The sequence below is a fragment of the Electrophorus electricus genome, chromosome 16 (genome assembly GCF_041902795.1).
Source record: "Electrophorus electricus isolate QZ-2024a chromosome 16, ASM4190279v1, whole genome shotgun sequence".
NCBI lineage: Eukaryota > Metazoa > Chordata > Actinopteri > Gymnotiformes > Gymnotidae > Electrophorus > Electrophorus electricus.
The window spans coordinates 15,214,729-15,236,556 of NC_137512.1; the positions used below are offsets into that span (position 1 = coordinate 15,214,729).

Consider the following 21,828-nt stretch of genomic DNA (forward strand, 5'->3'; position numbering starts at 1 on the left):
CGCCCTCTGTTCGTCAAGATCGTGTATTACTTGATGTTCATCTTCACATCCCAGCCTTAAGGCATAGTATAACGCATAACGCTATAGGAAAAACGATTTAGTTACTTTTCTAAACTCTGTGGATCGCCACCGTGTACTGTAACCACGCACCGGATGAACACGACAATGCACAGATGACCCTTTTAGAAGCATTTACTCCCTGTTGTCACCGTTTCTTGCACACTGTCCTATCGAATGCATGTATCTTTATAGCATACATTCCGGTGCGAGTACCTACTATATCAATATATATTTTTCAAGCTTCAAGCTATTTTGAACCGAAACTCTGCTAAGATCAATAACCCTCATTTCAGAACGCAGTCTAAAGTGTTTTTACTGCTATTCGTTGGCGCCGTGACATCGAGTTCCGATATTGCTTAGTACTGGCCCCATCTAGTGGCCGTCTACAATAAACGCCAGACCGGACATAAATAATTTCATTGAAAGCATGCAAGTGTTGGTTTTGGCAGATTTTGTAACACATATGCACATTCTCGGAGTAACTCGAGAAATATTATGTGACAACCCTTGATTACACTGTGATTAACAGTCACAGCGGGGAGAGATCATACAGATTTCTCGCTGAACCCGTAAAACCAGAAAAGAGTTTCGCTGACTAGCAGAGACGATATCGTTTATTGGATGGAATCACCGAACCATCGATTACGCTAGCTGGCTACAGACGTTTCCCAGGCTTCAGACATACGAACTCAACTCCCCACTACACTCCACTGCCCTCCCAAAACAGAAAGGAAAAACTGCTATGATATTACATATATTAGTTTCCCTCTGAAACGTAATTTAGAGACAAACAAATTAAGGCAGCTGCTGTGCAGAAACATTCTTTATTTCAGCAGATTCGAACCCCCCCCACCCACCAAGCAAACACATCTCAAACGGTGTAAAACATGTAATACTGTTAAATGAAGGAAAATGCTTAAAGATTATTTTGTGGGTGTTAGAGCTTGTGTTACAAATACATCTGTGCTCATTTTCAGCTTTATGCACATACAGAGAGGTAATATAATTGGCTATTTCATCTGGTCATGGTTTATTTTGGCTTTAGGTGACTAGTTCTCCATTATGTTAATCATGCTTTATGAAAACCTAGTTTATATCAGTTCAAGATTATTTTGCTGTAATGTTCACTTGCTGCATCCAAAGTCAGAAATATAGTTCAGCATCTGGTTAAACTACCATTTTTATACCTTTCTTTAAATTATTGCTTCTCGAGTCTTGATTGCTTCTTAAATTTCAGGAAGCCACATCTTGGTTGTTCTCTGTGGCCATCCATGATCCCTTCTCTGGCTAGGATTTTGGTGTTTGGTGGCCCGGTGGTGGCCAGCGCTGGTCAAACTTGCTGAAAAAGTGGGGGTCAGTGAAGGGGCCACCATAGATAATGGTCTGCAGCAAATACACCACCAGCACCACCAGGCAGGAGATCAGAATGAATGGCAGGAAGGGGCGGAGATGGGTCCAAGCCACACCCAAGCCATAGCTCAACCCACCTGTATTCTGATAGTGGGTGGTGTGCCGGGATGAGGAGCTTGGGGAACCTTCTTGAAAGTCAGATGGAGAAAGGGAGGGTGAAGTTAAAGTATCCATGTGTGAGAAAGGGGGACACGTGGGAGAAACAGACAGTCATGCACACATGTGAGATTTTAAAACGTGAAAAGTCCAAAATCCAAACTGCTAAAAAAAACACACTGTTTTGTTAAGAACAGCAACCTGGAGGATTTAGCTGTAAAATATACTCTTACATTACAATAATGACATCCATGTTGCAATTACATATGTCCTTGGATAAATCCTCTCTTCACATTCTTAGTTCATTCCAGGGGTCTTTGGAAGTAGATCCTGTAGTTTAGTGTATGAACTGTCCAGTATTCCCTTTTTATGGGCTAGTTGTCATTCATCTGTAATGTGAAAAGAATGGTACTGTTTTCACATATTTCCTCTCTTTTGGTTCACCATATGTTTTTCAGCTTCTCCACATGTTTTCTGCAGCTGAAGTCTATGCATGAGACCACACGGACTTTGAACAGCACTAATAGACGTATTCTGTGAGCATAAGCTGCATACATGCTAACCAAGGCTCAGGGAAATATGATACACAGGGAGAAGGGAGGGACGGAGCGAAGGAGGGAGTGAGAGGGAAACAGCCAGGGCAAATGAAAATGTGATAAGTCCCATAAATACATTTAGTGGCAAATGACAGGAACATGTGGAGAAGGCAGGCGAAGGGGGACTGAAGAAATGTGACACATTAAATATTCTTTTGGCAAGGGTTTAAATGTATGTGTGTGTACCAACACATCAAACTCTAGTTCTCTCTCTCCCTCCCTCTCTCTTTCATGCATATGCACATGTGTATGCACACTTATAAACACAGACCATGCACACAGATGTAGTGTAGAAAATGTTCTTTAAACATGTAAACATGTTCCTGATACCACTGAAACACCCCATGCCAATCCTAGAGGAGTGTAACATTAGCTATGGCATGTGAGGTCAACTCTGTAACTTTAGAGATTTACTCTCTCTCACTCTCTCTCTCTTTCTCACTGTGTGTGTGTGTGAATGTGTGGGAGGGGGCTTCACTGTGTGATCTGTCTCTCTCGCTTTCTCAGTCTCTCTATATCCCAGATCTAGACAGTGCATATATATTGCTTATTTCATCAGTTTAATGAAATCTTTTAATCATTTAAATGATTTTATCATTTAATAATCCTTTTGGTGGATTATTTTATCATTTTATGTAAGTTCTCTATCTTTTCTATTTAAATACATTTTTGTTATTTTTTTATTAGTAAAGCATGTTGCCTTGCCTTGTGAAAGAAACATGCAATGTGTGTGTGTGTGTGTGAGACCCTTCTTTGAGCCTTGCTCTGATGATCATCTGCTTGCTCTGATGTTGACTGTTTCCTGCTCTGGGAGCTCACCCAAGCATTGAGCAATGGTTATGATTCTTTCTCCCACATACTTTTAAAGTATTGCTTCAGCTCTGGATACATCTGCAATCAGGGTTCTGTTGAGTCTGGAAGGTTTTTTTTTGTTTTTTTTTTGAAAAAAAGGACATTTCCTGTTTTGGCTTTAATCTTAGTATATCAGACTTGAGGGCCCATTGTCTTGCTTCCAAAGACAGGCACCATCTTAGAGCTGAAGAGTATGCCAGTTTGTTGTTTTGGTCACATCCACAACATCCATGATGTGAATCTTCCATTCCACCACATCCCAGAGGTTCTCTACTGGATTGATATCTGGTGACTGTGGAGACCATTTGAGTACTAACTCATTGTGATATTCAAAAAGCTAGTTTGAGATGATTAGTGCTTTGTGACATGGTGTGTTATCCTGCTAGAAGTAGAATATGGGTATGCTGTGGTCATAAAGGGATGGACATGGTCAACAACTGTACTCAGGTAGGCTGTGATGTTTAAATGATGCTCAATTGTTATTAAGGAGCCCAGTGTGTCAAGAAAAAATCCCACACATCATAACACTGCCATCAGCATTCTAAACTATTGATACATGGCAAGATGAATCCATGCTTTTATGTTGTTTACATGCTACAATTTGAATATTGGAGAAGAAAGATATCTGTATTTGAAAATCAGTAGATCAGCAAATTCTGAAATACACAGACAAGCCTGTCTATCACCAATCAACATGTCACATTCAAAGTCACTTAAATCACCTTTCTTCCCAATTTTGATACTTGGTTTGAACATCAGCAGGTTGCCTTGACCACACGCCTAAATGCATTGAGTTGCTGCCATGTGATTGGCTATGATTGGCTGATTTGTTTGGATCCAATGATATGGTGATAAAAGTGCACTGAGCATGCTTGAGCAGTGTCAGTGGGGCTGGGTATGGCCTTAGGCACTATGGAGGCCAGTTTATGTTCAAAGAAGTGTAGCTTTGTTTAAAAGTGAGCTTAGAGTGGGGTGAGGCCTTGCTCTTGAAATTTCTGGAGGTGTCGTTGGCTAAATTCAATGAAACAAAGATGAAGAGAAGTGCTTATCTGAAGCCTCCTGAGAAAAGCTCACAATGTCGTGGTTGCTGGAATGAAGAGAGTAGGTAGGGAACTATGTGAAGCTCTAATGGATTGGCATAGGATATTTTGACATCTTATCCTGTACAATTATATGTATGATTGTTTTAATGACCAGTTGAACAGGTGTACCTAATAAAGTGCCTTGTGAAGGTATGGTGTTCTAAAAGACCTCTAAGCACCTGTTATAGCTTTACATTGCATTGCTTTTCCACACACTAAACAGCAATCTGCATATAAATTACTGATAGACCAGTCATTATCTCTCTCTCTCTCTTTCCCAAGTTACTTATTATATTAATTGGGCCTATTTTCACATTTATTTATGAGTGTGGCAAATGTGTATAATTACATATACACAACCTGTTTAGGACCAGAAAAACAATTTGCAAAATCTAACACAACAGTAAACAATAAGCTATAAGTTAAGCAGCTAAGAAGCTTGCAAAAGTATTCAAAACAAAATGTATTCACCCCAAAAATAATTAATACTGTGGAAAAAAGCATATAGCTATTTTAATACTTGAATCTGGAATTCACTAAATTGAGGTCTCAGTTTCTAGGTCTCTATTCACTCCATTGTCATTTTGATCAGTCTCCATCTTTGTCTCGCTGTCTTCTTCTGTCGGTGCTCTCTTGTCATCAGGACTACCTTCTCCTTCTCTAGTCTCCTCATCTATGACACCTCCCTTCACCACTCCCTTCTCCTCTTCCGGTTCTTCTCTTTCTCTGCTGCCTCTGTCTTTGGTCTCAACCTGACTCTTGCCTTCCTCTGCCTTTTCCCTCTCCTTCTTCTCTCGCTCTATTTTTGAAAGGTGCTGGCAGAGGGACTGAACATAGGTGAATACACTAAAAGGGTCTGGCTTGTTCCCCATTAGTAACATATCTGATACGTCCAGGAGGGGGCAGCAGCCAGCTAGTGATCTGATAGAGAGAAAAAGAGAGCGACAGAGAGACAAAGAGAGTAAGAAATAATTATTAAACTCTTTACAGTCATACAAGAGAGGGAAAGAAATGAACTCAGATGTTTACTTTTTTGCTTTTGTATGTGATACCCCTATTGTGAGACATGCAAGCCAATGGACACATGGATTTGTGAGTTCGTTTGTTCTTTGGACCAAATTCACACATACTCTGCTGTGGTGAAGGCTAGTGTGAAGTTCCTCTCTCGCTCGCTGGCTTTGAGGGAGGAGAAGTCAAACGCAGAGGGAAAGAAGCGATGCACAAGGGCACAGAAGGCCAGGCCATCGCTCCAGGAGGATGAGAAGTTCTCTATGGAAACTCCCTGGAGACGCACAGTCACAGACAATGGCACGCTTTAAACACAACACTTTTTTTTTTTATAGGCTAATGTAATGTAATGTAATTTTTAGAATGACAGTATGGTGGAATCAAAACCACACTCAAGACTAAAATTACTCCCAAATGCAACATGCCTCATGAGGAATTCTACAACCAAACTAATTCATTTACCTCAGGAAACATAAAAAGTTCCTGTAGCTTTGAAATACACACATACAGGTATGCACCGAGTGAGTTTTCTACCAGTATATTAAAAGCAAGGGTGGCATGTCAAAACTTTCAAAAGGCCACATACATCTTATTTTTGTGTACTGAATATCTAGGTGTTGCAGTTTTGCTGTTTTGATTTTTCCCAAATTCCGTCCTCACCTCATAGCCCCGTGTTTTGTTGCTACACCAGTGTAGGATTTTCTGTTTGATTGAGGCCCCGGCAGACACACCAACAGATGTCTTCTGTAACTTAAAATTTCGGACTCCTGGAGTCCTAGAACAAGCCAACACAATCTGTATTTATGTTTGATAAATACAGACACATTACACACACTGAAACCACACCACCACCCACTGAACAAAAAGAAAGTACAACATACATATGTTACTGCACACACTCATTTCATTACATCCAAACCAGCATGCATGGTGATGAAGATGACTAATGAAAGATGCAACAACAACAACAATAATAATAATTAGGGGATATTGAGTGCAATAGCATAATTAAGCCCTCAATCTGCATGTCTTATAGCTACTTTACAGGAAAGGATATTAACATCATCTAATTTAATCTATATACGTCAATGATATATAAACGTCATTGAAACATATTATTTTTCTGCAAGGGGCTCATCAATAATTGAGCAGCCCTACAAAAGAACAGGCTCATAAATAACATGGATGAGGGTTTCAAGCTTGTGGATGAATATTGTGAGCATGCCGATAAAAACATAATGATCCTGCTAATGGATGCGGCAATGACGCAGTTGTTGTTTTGGCCTGATGACGAGGATGAGCAGGATGACTCACTGATCTTGCTGAAACTTTGCCATTGCATCTCTCCTGGCTGAGGGCCGGCTGCCCCGTTGGCGAGACGAAGCCTGCACTGGAAGTCTTGGGACAGAGGAGGGTGGAGGAGCAGCTCCTCTCTTTCCTTTCGTCTGTTCTTGTTGATCTCTGTTCTTCTCTTTGGTTATGTTGGCCTCTCCTTTCTCGTTGGCCTGCACTTCTTCATTGGCTGTCTGCTGGACCAAGCATGTAGGTTCCTCCTTTTTCTCCTGTCCAGGTGTCTCTTTGATTTTCTCTTTGTTATGCGGCTGTTCATCATGCGTGGGGATGGTTTCAGCATTACTGCCCTCCTTCACCTCTTCTTGGGCAACAGCAAGCTCTCTGACCTTTTCCACTTTGTCTTTCTTTAGCTGATTACCCACTTCTTCATCTGGATGTTCACTGCTTTCACTCTCATTTTTCTTCTCATCTATCGCAGACTCTTTTGCTCCATCATTGCTTTCATCGGCATCAATCTCACTGACTTTAGCATGGCCACCTTCTGTGTTGATGGCTCTGCTGATATCTCCACTGTCCTTGCAGCTCTCACTGGTTCCAATTTGGGGATTTGGCACCTCCTCTCCGTTCTCATTATTCTGACCCCTACTCTCATTGGTCATGCCCACAGACTCAGGGTCACTCTTAACATGGCTCTCATCATCTGGCAATTCTTCTGTGATTTTCTGTGAAGCACACATCAAAGTAGTGACATGTGTTCTTACACAAGAATACCAAATTTCCTAGAATTGCTAACTATACTAGGACCAATAGTGTTATATTTGTATTCTTAAAGTCTTTGATATTGACAAAGTCAATATTGCGTGTGTGTGTGTGTGTGTGTGTAGTGTGTTTTGCTGATAGAACTCCAAATGCTGGTGGTGCTAATGAGTAATGGTTCCAGGTGTCACATAAGGTCATGACCCATTATTGTAAAAGAGCCAGAGACATTCCTCTGTGTAAGCAGGTGTATATATTTGTATGTGTGTGCATGTGGGTGGGTAGGTGTGTGTGTGTGTGTGTGTGTGTGTGTATGTGTGTGTGTGAAAGCATGCACATGAATATATACTAAATAAATAGACAATAGAGTGCACAATTGGTACACTTGATTTCTAGTATTTGGACATGTTGAAGAGACATGCAATATACTGAAAATATTAATTGTGCGACAGACTTTAAAACACCTTAAAAAACACAAAGCTACACATTGTTTTCCTGGCTTACCCACATGAATTCCACTTAAATACAGTTTATATGGCCTTGCATATTAATCTTTAAGACTGAAATAAATAAATGTCAGAAATCATTCTTATCATCCACGCCTAATAAACATTGCATGTCAAAACTGGTGATATTCTCACCTTATCCTGTATTTCCTCTGCAACACTGACCATCGTAGAATCTTCCATTGGTCTTGTACAATAAAAAGCCCCAAATAATAGCTAGCTCTTTCTCTGTCTTTTTTGCTCTCTTCTTCCACTCTTTCTACTCTGTCTTTGCTCAAATTTCCCTGTCTGTCTCTCTCTCCCCCTCTTTCTCTCTGACCTTTAGAACAACGCATGATACAGAAATAGGCAGTGTGGTGTTGGTAATACTGGCTCAGTCAGACCCTCAACAGCTGCTACTACTGGAAACCAAGTAACAACAGTATACAACACACACACACACACACACACACACACACAGTTACAAGTTACATATATATCTTGAAGTACAAACAGAAACACTTTGAAAAACAAACAAAAATCTAATACATAATGCTATCATTTCAGACCCCATTTCTTGAAACAGAAACTATAGAGTATTGTTTTCTCTGGTGTTATTTTGCAAAATTTTGAAAACTACATATCCATATTACATTTTTGGAAATAATGTTGCTAGTCATAAGTTCCTAACTTCTGCTCTACAGAAATGTGCAATAATCTTTATGTTAGTGGTGCTGGGCCCTGAGTTTCTACAATTAGATTTGCTGAATCAGAAAATTGCGTACTTTTAGATGTTGGTGTGTTTAAAAATTCTTCATAATAATGTTGCTTATTTAACTTCCAAATACACAAAGGCAGACCGAGTTGCTCAACTAAAAAAAAAAAAAAAAACTTAGCCAATGAATGTTAGCCTACCCCCTCTCTTTATCTGACACATATGTAGCTACATTCCCATTTAACCTCTAATAGTGCATCTTCTCCTTCATCCCAAAGCAGATCGGTTTAAAAATAAACTCCTATCTTTCCTCTCTTGGTCCTATTATCTTTTAAATACTCCCCCTGCTCTTATTTGATTCCTCTTTCCCCTCCTCAGTGCATGGAAATGTCAACCTGTTTGACTGGTGAACATCTAAGCCTATTTCAAATCTTCTGTTCATTGCTTTGTGAAGAAGAAGAGAGAGAAAAGGCATGTATTCTGGATTTTATATTTATGCCAATGCAATGGTATAATGTTCCAATGACACAGGACAATGCCTCTTGAATTGTCTTCTCTAATTTAACTTGTAAGCAGATGTAAGCCTAATGTTTTCAATGCCTCTATAGCGCCACATACTTTGAAAAAACTTAAAAACTCATTCAAAATGAGCACTTCCTTGCTTCACGCAAGGAGGGTAGGCTGTGAAATAACTCACTCATGCTATCAGAAAACTGAGGTTATGTCCATAACATGAAGTTCTTTTTCAAGCATTTATTTTGATATCTCAGTATGGGATATGCCAATTCCCGTATTGCCAGACATGATCATTTAGGGACTGTGATGGAGACTGTTACTGAGGAAGGAAAAGTGGGTGCTCTGTTTGCTGTGCCAAAGAGCTGGCTATTTAGTCTGGTGGTTGGGGCATGTGTTTGCTCCCTGTAGGACCTGAGCTTGAGACTGGGTGTAGTTGCTTCCCTCAAAGTTTGTTACAGGGACATTACAGTCCCTACCCTCCAGATGCACCTAGAGTAGGCACAGTAACATCCAGCCTATAAAACCTCATAAAAGTGTGAGATGAGGCCGAACAATCTACTGCACAAATGCCCTGAATAGAGACACCCTGGAACAGGAGCTCAGGATGCTGCCATCCTCATAGCAGATTATGCACGCAAGCCATCTTGGGACTGCATGCCCTTTCTGGTGTTAGCCAGAGCTATAGCTTCCACTATCCAGTGGGACGAGTGCTGGATAGTTATTGGCTTACCAGTGTGAGGTTTTTTCCAAGATATAAACAGACGATCAGGCTTCCTAGATACCTCTGTCCTGTTTATGTAAGAGCACAGTGAGAACAACGTACACCGCATATGCAACCATTCCTACTCTTCAGAAGTAAATTATTGGTGACAGAAAGTTGTGAATGCAAGTGGGAGGCAGGCTGTTGACGAATCAAAAATATGGTGGATAAATGTGGAGTTAGCCTTTAATACGATCTCCTGATCCACTAGAGCGAATTGGGTGCACGTTGAATGTACTGAAAATGCAGGACTGTCACTAACCTGTTTCGCTGATGACAATGCCAGCAACAGGGCTGTCTTCAGCAACAATATCTTGAGTTCCACATTATGAAGGAGTTTTAAAGGGGGATATGATAGAGCCTCCAGAACCAATGATAGATTTCATGAGGCAGTGATAGATTCATAGACAGAGTCATGAGGTGGGGCTGCCCTGCATTCGTTGCACGAAGGCCAAGAGATGGCAGCCAAATACACTTAAAGGTAGAAAGGTCTTGTTTGTCTCCAAAAGTTCCTCTAAGAATGACAAAATGACTAGGACTTAACACATTAAGGGACCTGTCTGTGATTTTGCACACCACTCATCAAAACCTCACCACTTACAGTATGTTCATAAAGATTTTGAGTAGATGAGGCTCTGGCACTTTGAATATTAGTTATCACGTTATCTGGAATCCCAGCTGAAGTTAGGTTGAACCATTCCTCTTCCAAATCCAAAGATGAAGATAAAAAATTTCTCCTTGCACCTATGGAAGAAGATCTCCACACAGAGGGAGAGATTATGGCTGTCCATACACTACCTGAATTATCTCGGCTATCTAGCACTTCTCGCCAATTGAAGACTATCAGAATAAGACCTTCTTCTAGCACTCAGGCCAAGGTTTGGGAGATCAAGGCTAGTGGTTGAAACACGTACATATGAGTATGCAGCCACTGATCTGCTAGAAAATCCTTATCCTTTCCACAGATAACAGATGCCTTGAATGAACTGAGTCCAGTGTCAGTTCTGGACCAGCGCAATAGCTGTTTTTACAAACACCCAAGGGCCCTGTGAATGTTTAAACAGGAGAACAAAATATTCTTAGATCATGTTCTGAAAGATGAATCTCAGAAACTGTCTGTGATAGAGGTAAATGGGGATGTAAAATGTGTCTTCTAAGTCGACGGAGGTGAACCAATGGTCTTGTCGTACAGAACACAGAAGAGCTGCATAAAATTCTTAACTTAAATGTTCTGAGGTGCCTGTTCAGTGCACATAACCCCCCTTCCTTTTTTGAACCAAGAAATACCTCAAAACCATACATTTGTACATACAATTTTTCCTGTGATGCTTATATTTTAAAAAAGTGACTTAGCTAGTTAGCTAGATTCAAGTTCAAGTTTGACAAATAAACCAAACTTGAACTTGAAAAGTGACTATTAGCTAGTTAGCTAGATTACAGAAGAAATAACCCAACATAACAGTTCCAAAATCTAAAAGACTGAAACGAAAAAAAGTCTATAAACGTGTAATCAACGTTTTGGTTTTTTTTTCCAGTAATGGCTCAAGATTCATGACATGGGACAAGGTTCATGAAAAATATGTTGTAGCTAGCTGACGTATATCTTGACGTGACATGAGTTTTGCTACGTGATCTACAATTATCTACAATAATATAGAGGAGTGGTTTTGCTGTTAACTTTATCACCACTAATATGTGGATAACAGTAAAGAGTAAACTGACAAGGATTTGCCCATATCTTGCTAATAACACATGCTTATTTTAACCCAAACTCCCACCTTTCTCACATTCGAAATATACTGGGAAAATGGGTTGAACAGATTTCTCTTAATTAGCTTTTCAGATCGACATAGCTACAAACTCGTTTGATTTTAGTAACCCTACAGAACCTAAGACAGCTCTAGGCTAGACCAAACAAAATTGACCGCAACAGGATTATTGGCTAGCAAAATCATATTGATCTTTGGAGAGCTCCTGGGGGTTAGTTTCTTTCCTAAATGACGAAGTGTTTGTACACGACAGTAATGGTACTTCTTTGGTGCCGAGTGACGTTTTGCGATCGCCTGATTCATGGCAGTACACTGTAAAATTGTGCGCCACAGCGTTTACCAAAAAAAAGGGGTCACGTTTCAGTCTTAATGCATTAGAAGCGCAGCAACCTAGCGGCAGTGCGTCGCCTCTCACCAGAAAAACGAGACATTTCCATTGACACGTCCAGGATCGCTGTAGTCGGGTTGGTCAAAAGAACGATTTCCTTTTCTCTTCACTAATATACATAAACAAAGACAAAGAATAGGTTTACTGCACTAACAAAAGATAGGGGGTACATTGTATTTGGCTAGAAAGAAAGGTGAGCCAAATGTAAATAGCCGAAACAAGAAAAGGAAATGTTTGTTATATCCGTGAATTGCTGTGCACTTGAGTAACGGAAAAAGGTGCTTACGGCGCAGAATCTACCACTACGCCTTTACGCCGACGTGATTTTACTCTTCAGGAGTCTATAGAGGCATCGAGTTTAAAACTGAACAGACGCTGGAAGTAGATCCTATACCGTGCACGCAAGATGAATGTTCAACGTATCAGGACGGAAATATATATACATTTGGACGAATGTTTAACACAAACAAAATGTAATGAATAACTGTCATTTTAAATGTGTTATGACGTCAAAAATATTTTAAATATTTGGTATGTGTCCAATTTAGCACACAGCCTTGTTTAAATTATAGTAAAATGGTGATTGAGTAGATATTCGAAGAAATAGCCAGTATGCTATGTTTGTTAGGACAGTATTAGTGAAGTGACTTGTTTCGGAGATTGCTTTTTACCTTTTCAAAAGGAAAGTGTTACATTTAGGCCTTTTACATATAGCCTGCGGTTATTTACATGCAACGATCGTGCTAAACTGGAACATTGCATTATTCTGATCATGTTAGACTGGTTTACCACGTTTGGCACTTGTGTTGGTAGCACACAGATAGGGACAATATACCTAAAACATACAACTTGATTTTTTAAACAGATGACCGTATGCCTGCGTCTGAGGTCAGAGTAAAGTCAACAATGTTTTCTTATATTTTTGTACAATGTGCGGTGACTGATGTCTAATCATGCGTCTAATCATTTCTAATCAGCGTCTCCTTTTAAGTTAATAGGTGGAGCTTAGCTAGGCACTGTGTGCTGTGGCACTGAAATTACACTTAACTTTAAGACAAAGATGAAAACTTATAAGTTGGTAACCAAGGACTGACAGACAGAATTCACTGCCCTATAGTACAAGAGATTCTTGGCCTTTGGTCAGTCTTTGGATATTATTAAAGGTATTAGATCCCGAGGTTATTGAGCATAGACAAAAAGTAAAACATCTTTCTATTTAAGATAAACTACTATATATATATATATATATATATATATATATATATATATATATATATATATATATATATATATATATATATATAAAATTAATTACTATATAGTATTAATTACTTAAAGTATTAAGTATTATATTAAATTAACATTTAACATAGCTGGACACACCTAAAGCAGAAATCTTTTGGTGGTCTTGTGAGCAGTGTGAAAGTGCAATTAGATATATATATATATATAGTATTAATTACTATATATTATTAATTACTTAAAGTATTAAGTATTATGTTAAATTAACATTTAACATAGCTGGACACACCTAAAGCAGAAATCTTTTGGTGGTCTAGTGAGCAGTGTGAAAGTGCAATTAGGTCTGATCTTATTTTGAGCATGTTGCATCACATCAGATAGAAATCCATGAATAATAGAGGAACCATGTTTTTTGCTAGGTGTAATTCACATTCTAAAGAGGGAAGGACCATAGACATTACTGAAGAAGCAAGTTTTGCAAGCATAAATGTACTCTGTTTGTTTGTATGTGTCTGTGTGCATGTGTGTTTATTTTACCCTGTAGGTACTTATCCTTTTGACTATGTCCAAGAATGGAAATTGGTGTGGATGAATGTTTAACTTAAAAATGTACCTGTCTCCAAATTATAATTACAAATTATTTGGAAGAAGTCATTTTAATGCACAACTACCTGTAGGTTATGGGAATATGCAATAACCAATCTTGTAAAGTTCTTAATTACTAAAATAACTTGCTTTGTCAAGTTTAGGATAATACAGGTTTATTATTTAGGGTAATGCAAAATATACAAGCTAATTAGTTACACATTACAATTGGATAGGTATTTTAATAAGGCTATACAAGTGATAATGTAAATAACAGAAAAATGCAAAGTTCATGCATGCTGCTGCAGGGCAGATTGAATAAAATCCACCCTGACCACGTGGCTAATGCTTTCCTTTTATACCCGTTGAGCAGTATAAACATAACATTGTTAAAGTTAACAAGGAGTGATCAGATGAGTGGAATTAGGTAAACAGTAAGATAATAATAATCACAAAAATAAGTAATGTCTTACTCCGTATGATCTGGAAAAAGTCAACCATGCTTAATTTACAATTACATTTACTGCATTTAGCAGACACTCTTATTTAGTGTGATTTAGAAAAGTGCTTTGTCATTTACTCATAGAATACATCCTAATCAGTACAGTAGGTTAGAGTCTAATATACCAATGAACTAGAATACTGTTGAAATACAGGGATCAATGCTGATGCCTAGAGGTGCAAAATACATAAGTTCTATCTCAGACAACGATAAGTGCAATAACAATAAGTACTAGAGTTTGTTAGTCAACATCACTGTAATAAACAATACCCTACAATAAGTACTAGTTTCAGTTACTCAACATAGGAACAGAGTCAGTGGTTATTTAAATATTCCACAAATAGATGGGTCTTCAGTCTGTGTTTGAAGACTGCAAGGGACTCTGCTGTCCAGACATCAAGTGGAAGTTCATTCCACTATCTAGGAGCTAGGACAGAGAACAGTCTCAATGTTTGCCTTCCATGAGACCATTTCAAGATGAGCCATACTTGAGGTTCAAAGTACTCGAGGTACAGATCAGGCAATGACATCATGTATGGAGGGGCTGGTCCATTTTTGGCTTTGCAGGCAAGCATCAGTGTAGCAGTGGAGTGACATGTGAACTTTGGAAGATTGAAGACCAGTCATGCTGCTGCATTCTGGACAAATTGTAGAGGTCTGATGGCTCTTAGAGGAAGACCAGTGAGTAGTAAATTGCAGTAGTCTATCTTTGAGATTACAAGCGACTGCACAAGTACCTGGGTAGCTTCCTGAGAGAGAATCTGCAAGACTGGGTCAGATTAGAAACTTGAGTTGAGAGCCACAAGTGGTTGTCCAAAATTATGACCAGATAATATAATATATCCTGGATTATTGGGGATTAACCAGTCATTGCTTGCAACTCCACAGATGGTCCACAATGCATTGGTTTGACTGCAATGTGATGTAAAGAGGATTATGTTACCCCAATTTTAAAATCCTCCCTCCACTGATTTCCAGTTCAAGTTAGTATTCACCATAAAGATTAATTGCTTGTTTCTAAAGAACTAAATGGACTGACGCCTCCTTAGATCACAGTTATGCTTTGGGTACACCCTGTGTCTAGACGCTTAAGGTTATCCTTACAGTTTCACCTGACTGTTGTTTAAGCTTGGCTAAAGATGAAGGAGGATTGTGCCTTCATATGTTGCTGGGCCAAGGTTCTAAAATAGTCTAGCTAATCACCCCAGACATGCCCATTGGTGTGCCTTATTAAATCAAAGCATAAAACTTTAAATTTTTATTATTAAAAAAATTTTGTTTTAATTTTTGGAAATTATTAAACACATTGCAAATGAGAGAACCTTTACACATACACTGTGTGTGTGTGTGTGTGTGTGTGTGTGTGTGTGTGTGTGTGTGTGTGTGTGAGCATGCACGCACATATACAGTTGTAGCCAAAAGTTTTAAGACTGACGCAAATTTTGGTTTTCACAGAGTTGGTTTGGTTTTCCTTTTGTCAGATGTTTATATGGTATAGTATGGTATAGTACAATTATAAAAATTTAATTCCAGTTTTAGCTGGCAGTGGTATCTCAGTGGTTAAGGTATTTGATTTATAAGCAGAAGGTTGCTGGTTCAAGTCCTACCACCACAAAATTACCACTGCTGGGCGCCTGAGCAAGGCCCTTAACTCTCAGTTGCTCAAATTGTACTCAGATATACTTGTAAGTTGCTTTGGATAAAAGTGTCAGGTAAATGTTTAAGCAAATACTTAATATTACCTAATCAGTGCTTGGAGTTGATCACAGATGGACCACAGGTTCTCAAAATTGAGATCTGGGGAGTTTCCTGGCCATGGACCCAAAATTTTGATGTTTTGTTCACTGAGCCCCTTGGTTATCACTTTTGCCTTGTGACACGTTGCTCTGTCATGCTGGAAAAAGTATTGTTCATGACCAGATTGCTCCTGCATCATTGGGAGAAGTTGCTCTTGGAGGATGTTTTGATACCATTCCCTATTCATGGCAGTGTTCTCAGGCAAAATTTTGAGCAGATGAAATGGTCTTCAGGACTCATGGTATCTTTCACTTTTTCTTCTCCGGACAATCATTTGTCAAGATGTCCCAAACAATCTGAAGGGGGCTTCATCAGCGAGAACTTTATTGCAGTCCTCTGCAGTCCAATCCCTATACTTCCTGCAGAATGTCAGTCTGTCCTTGATGTTTTTCTTGGAGAGAAGTGGCTTCATGACTGCCCTTCTTGACACCAAGCCATGCTCCAAAAGCTTTTTCCTCACTGTGCATGCAGATGCACTCACACCTGCCTTCTGTCATTCCTGAGCAAGCTCTGCACTGGTGTTGACCCAATCCCATAGCTGCAACCTCTTTAGGAGATGGTCCTGGCACTTGCTTGACACACACTGCAATTGAACCTCTCTCCTTGATGATTCTTGATGATTCGATCATCACTGAAGATCACTGAAATTATGTTAGCAGGCCATTTTGTGGTAGGGCTGAAATGCAGTGGCTGGACTGCAGTAATTTTTGTGATTAAGTTAATTTTCATGACAAGGAATGACTGCAATTAATTGCAATTCATCTGATCACTCTTCACAGTCTAGAGTGAATGCAAATTGCCACCATAAAAACACCATAAAACCAAAATTTGTGCTAGTCTCAAAACTTTTGGCCACAACTGTAAATGTCTAAGTGGTTATGCCTGTGTGTATGTATATATATGTATGAAATAGTCTAGTACAGAGAACAACTGTAATAGATTTTTCTTACATATAACTCTTCATAAAAATAAAGAGAAAGCAGGAAACTCGAGGCACATTGATATCTTGATCCCCTATGAAATCCCTCTGCACAAGCATACTGTAAAATAAAACTGAGGAGAAATATCTGGTCTAATTCCCTGACTTTGAGGCTTGCTATTAGGAATGTACTCAGCCGGATGTGACTAGGGATACCCACTGTCCCCAGAGAAATAAGAGCAACCCCAAAGAACAATATATAATGGGGTGTTTCTCACATAGAATTGTTGTAACGAGGCCTTGTAGTTGCAGAACAATTAAGACTTTCCAGAAGTTAATTTAGTTCTCATACACACTGACAACATTCGCTTTTGCAAGCGTACAAGGCATTTATATAAGATCGCCACATGCAAATGTAATGCAGAGAGAACATGAGGCGGATGCAAACGCTAAGAAGAGTGAGATTTATTAATAGCAAATCCAGGATCCGAGTCGACAGAAAGGTCCAGGCTCCAAGAGCAAACACGTAGTGTTAGAAACTGGTTAAGCTCCAGTGCTCTGGATCGCAGGGCAAAGAGATGGTGTGCCTGTTATATTATTTATTGTGCATCTGCCCAGTTCCACACCTAATGCCCTGTGCAGGGAAAAGTGCAATAAATTTCTCCTGGACAGTTCAGGGCAATAGAACGCTAGCATGCGTACTATAGCCTGTGGTTAGAGCAATTTTCTAGCCATTTTCTGACCCGTCTCTACCATATGTGTACCTTATGGTCATTTAGGACTGGCAAGTCTTCTATAGTCTTCCATTATAAGTGAGTTTTGTATCAGCAGGTTTTCCTTCTTTACAAAGCATTATAAAGCATGTCAAAATGTTTGTGGTAATGCAGCAGAATTAGGTATAGAAACATTGGAATATTCTTTTAACATGTTAAAAAACATAAATGCTGCTAAAATTAAGCATCAAAACATTTGAAGGTTGATTTTTTTTGTTTGTTTTTTTTTGCTTAAGAAAAATACAAATTAGCTTTTGAGCTTTTAAGATATTCTCAGTGACAGAATGAAACCTTTGGTTGTGAACCAATGTTTTGATCTCAGAAATACATTTTTATAATACTACAGTAATAAGCTATACCCGCAGATGATCTTTGCTGTTGCAAACACTCGCTTCGGAAGAAAAATGGGTCGGTCTTTCTATTATTTTGATCTGCTTATCATGTCAGACATATGAAATACATGAAAAATATTTCAGCAAAGTACTTCAATACTACTTCACTTCATGTAAGAAAAACAGAAACAAAATTGTATAGAAGAGTAGTAAATGAGAGTGCAGAATGCACTAATCCTTATATGGCTACCCAAGTCCTTCAGAATCAACTTTAAAATACTTCTGATGACATTAAAGAATGTTTGTGTTTACAGGGCATTGCCCATCTTTGTCTCAGCAGTATTATTACAAGGCATGTCCCGTCAGTCAGCTTCCACCACCTGACTAAATCGTGCTGAAGTAGTATTCTGCTGCCATGGCCCCAAAGTCTGGAATTTTCTTCCACATAACCTGAGGGCTCTCAATGATATATACACATTTAAGAAGAAAGTTAATACATTTTCATTCTGTAAGGCCTTTAATTAGACTGCTTTTACTATATTTTTATTTTTATTTAAAATATTGATTTTACCTTTACTTACCCACTTTTTTCACTTTTTTGCTGTACTTGACTTTATTTCTCTTTTATTGAAGAGATATTAGGTGCTGTGTAATATTTGCTTTAACTTGCACCTTTCTTTTTTTCTGTAAAGCACTTTGTAAATGGTGTTTAAATTTTAAATATATATATATTATTATTGCTGTTGTTGTTGTTTTGTTAAATGTCCACAGTTTCACTTTTGGATTATATCTACATTTATATCTTAATGTATTATTATACTCACAGTAAAATGGAAGGGCCAAAATATAATAATAATAAAAAATAAATAAACATTTTAAAGCAATGAAGCACTTTATTTGGCACTAAATACAACAAGGGAACCAAGGGTTGTTTTTGTATGTTTTGTTTAAGAAGAAGGGAAAGGGGAAAGTGAGATAGATGGTGCATACATTTGATAATAGAGCTTCCTCATTCATCAAAATGATGTGCGTGGCATTTATTGGCTATGTGCTAAATGTAAATGTAACTTCATCTAAAATTCCATACTTTCAAACACACTTACTTTTCTTGATTTTCATCTCGTGCTCCACCTCTGACTGCACAAGTTTGATGTTTTTCATATCAGCTATTTGTTTCGGCCAGTGTGGGTGGCCCGTATGTTTGGGGCTTCATAACTTGGAGACAAGCAGTGAACAGGAATTTCTTACAATTATTCAAAAACAAAGATTTCTTGTCCGTTGCTTTATTCATAGTTTTATGTTTCTGAGTTCACCAAAATGCATTTTGCACATTTACCGTGTTGTCAAAATGTGTTAAAATAATTAGCACTGTTTAATTGTTCTCAGAATTTAATTTGGATAATCATGTGGTGCATTAATAGCATTAACCTCAGTTGGGTTTAAAGTTCATTTTACTACAAATATTAGATGATTTAGTGAATGGAAGGACACTGAGGTAGATGACAAACTGCAGTATTATTACCAGCATCCTTATAAGCCTGACATATCATTCCTCCTGCCTGTTTCTAAGAAGGGAATTGTAGAACAATCGACTTGCTAATGCTACTGTTTTAGCAGTTTCCCTTTGTAAACACACTGGGAAATGTGGGGAAAAGGCTGGAGCTTTTTATGTGCCTCAGATGAACACACATCTGAGCATAAACAGATCAGCAGAGAAACACTGGAATTCAGTGTGCAGTGGTTTGGTTTCAGAAGCTGGGCTTTCTCAGTCATTTTTCAGACAGCTGGAAAGTATCCAGAGTGGCTGCCAGACACCGGACTTGCACAGTGCTTACTCAGCTCTGCCTATACGTGCACTCCTGTGCTTGTGTTTACACACAGGCTAACCATATGTAGGCCATACTTTGTGGGTAGCAGAAAATGTTTGGTGTAAATATACACTAAGATTTGTCTCCCTATACATGGGTTCTCATAGTTTGAAGCATCATTTCTCTTCAAATGTTTCTTCATTCAGAGGGAGATAGCGCAGCAGGAAAAGGAGAAGAGGTGTGTCCAGAAAGGAAATGGGAGGGAAAGATGCAAGGAGACAAGTTTATATAAAAAAAAAGACACCAAGACTTAAGAAACATACTGCACAGCTCACCAATGGAAAAACTGCTTCAGATTTTTTTCAAGTCGCTCAGTCTTCTTGGTTTTGTTTTGTTTTCTTTTGACAGGAGCACGCAGCACAACTGCAGCCGGGGGGAACAAAGGGTGAGAGCACTGTATAACAGGAGAGAACAAGATGTGGGGTGACGGGCACAAAGCGCGCTACTGGCTCACCTTGCTAACAGGCCTGGTGGAGTGTCTGGGCTTTGCAGGGGCTGTGTTTGGCTGGGCTTCCCTCGTCTTTGTGCTGAAGAGTGAGGGCTACTTCGGCTACTTGTGCACAAATGTCACGGTCAGCAGCAATGTCACCGAGGGTGAGGGGCATCCGCACACTCTTGTCTCATGCAAATAAGATGACTCATGGTGTGAAATGTGATGTGTGTGCGTCTGTGTGTGTGTATCCCAGATTGCAGTGCACAGGATGAACAGCTCTCTGTCATTTTCACCGTTGCCTCCTTCATGAACAACTTTTTCACACTGCCAAGCGGCTTTCTGTTTGATCATTTCGGCACCATGGTAACCAGGCTTCTGGGAATGTGAGTCACAGATGTTTGTTCTGATAAATGTAATTTTCTTAAGGGGTTTGTTTTACATGAAGAAATGATGCTTAAACCAGAGCTTTCAATCCAAATTTGTGTTCAAACATAATAAAAATGTCAAAACAATTATTTTGTGTACGTCAACAACAAAACAGTAACCATAGTGTATAAAAGCAATTTCATGTAGATGGAATTTCTTATTAAAATGGTGTTCTTGAGGCAATTAATAGATCAGATATGCACCATAAATTGAAGGTGATGCAGCACAATAGATGTTTTTATATTCCTGAGGGTCAGTCTATCTCACACACACACACACACACACACACACACACACACACACACACACACACACACACACACATACACACACACACACACACACACACACACACACACACAAATCTATTATAAATTCTTAACATTGATTGCTGAAGTGTGTCTAGGATCTCTTTCTATGAAAACATTATTGTCATGAATGTCATGAATATGTACTCTAAAGAATGATTGACAGGCCATTTCAACATTTATACATAAGAGGTCTGATAACAAATGAGATATGAATATGTATCCTATGCGTAGGTGAATTCTTGATATTATGTGTAAAACATTTAGACAAAGAAATGTAGCTAAAAGAAATATAAAGATTTTTGTTTATTTAAAATATGATATGTACTAGTTTTTTGTTTGGGATAATCTTCTAAACTGTAATAAGATAAAATAGCACCACTTATTTATGCACCACTGTTTACCAACAATATAATTATAAAAAAGTTAGAGCTGAACTTCTTAAATATAGTTTTGCATAGTTGTTGGTCCTTGCATTCAGAGCTTGTCCTGTGGATCTCCTGAGAATATGCCATAAACTGATCCCTTCAGTGGTCTAGATAATTCAATGCCCGGGACCCAATAAACTCCATGATTGTTTTTTCAAAACATGGCTGCATTGGAAATTACAGCAGTACTTTTATAGCTGAAGTTGTGTTTGCCACATTCTCCATCTGTGAGCCGTGAGCTTGATTTTGGGAAAGAGGAATGAGCCATAATTCACAAAGACACCATGGGCAGATGCAGAACTGGTGGCAGGAGTGCAGCTGTGGTAAGAGAGCTCTGGGAATTGCCTGCACAGCCTGAGTGAAATGAAGGACATAGAGAGATACAGACATAGACAGGGAGAGAGGGATGAGAAGAGAGACAGAGAGTTA

General features: G+C 38.8%; 2 protein-coding genes across 8 annotated transcripts in view; one reads left to right on the plus strand and one right to left on the minus strand.

Moving 5' to 3' along the window:
* Nucleotides 1-2,651: 2,651 nt before the first annotated feature.
* slc43a3b (solute carrier family 43 member 3b) overlaps nucleotides 2,652-21,828 on the plus strand; it is a 38,588-nt gene continuing 19,411 nt past the window's right edge. For 5 of the 7 annotated variants that reach the window (XM_027002079.3, XM_081699545.1, XM_081699543.1 and 2 more), the window contains exons 1-3: nucleotides 2,658-2,797; nucleotides 20,153-20,398; nucleotides 20,491-20,620. In XM_027002079.3, coding sequence (XP_026857880.2) covers nucleotides 20,221-20,398; nucleotides 20,491-20,620 — 308 coding nt within the window. In that variant the 5' untranslated portion in view covers nucleotides 2,658-2,797; nucleotides 20,153-20,220. Of the gene's footprint in view, nucleotides 2,798-11,696; nucleotides 11,863-20,152; nucleotides 20,399-20,490; nucleotides 20,621-21,828 lie in introns of those variants that run through there. The other 2 variants (XM_081699540.1, XM_081699541.1) reach the window with 2 other exon arrangements.
* Nucleotides 4,353-7,988, minus strand: smtnl1 (smoothelin-like 1). Its single transcript, XM_027002083.3, has 5 exons — nucleotides 7,795-7,988; nucleotides 6,419-7,119; nucleotides 5,765-5,879; nucleotides 5,227-5,378; nucleotides 4,353-5,017 (listed from the first exon to the last, which is right to left on the minus strand). Exons 1-5 carry the CDS (start codon nucleotides 7,840-7,842, stop codon nucleotides 4,633-4,635), a joined length of 1,401 nt encoding a protein of 466 aa, XP_026857884.2. The 5' UTR covers nucleotides 7,843-7,988; the 3' UTR covers nucleotides 4,353-4,632.

What these genes read in the sequence shown, in the direction of transcription:
- smtnl1 (XM_027002083.3), bottom strand. Translation starts at nt 7,842, where the DNA reads ATGGAAGATTCTACGATGGTCAGTGTTGCAGAGGAAATACAGGATAAG. An exon ending in CAGAGGAAATACAGGATAAG is followed by an intron (nt 7,120 to 7,794) that starts GTGAGAATATCA and finishes TGTGCTTCACAG; the next exon opens with AAAATCACAGAAGAATTGCC. An exon ending in CTAGCCTTCACCACAGCAGA is followed by an intron (nt 5,018 to 5,226) that starts GTATGTGTGAAT and finishes TCTCTCTATCAG; the next exon opens with ATCACTAGCTGGCTGCTGCC.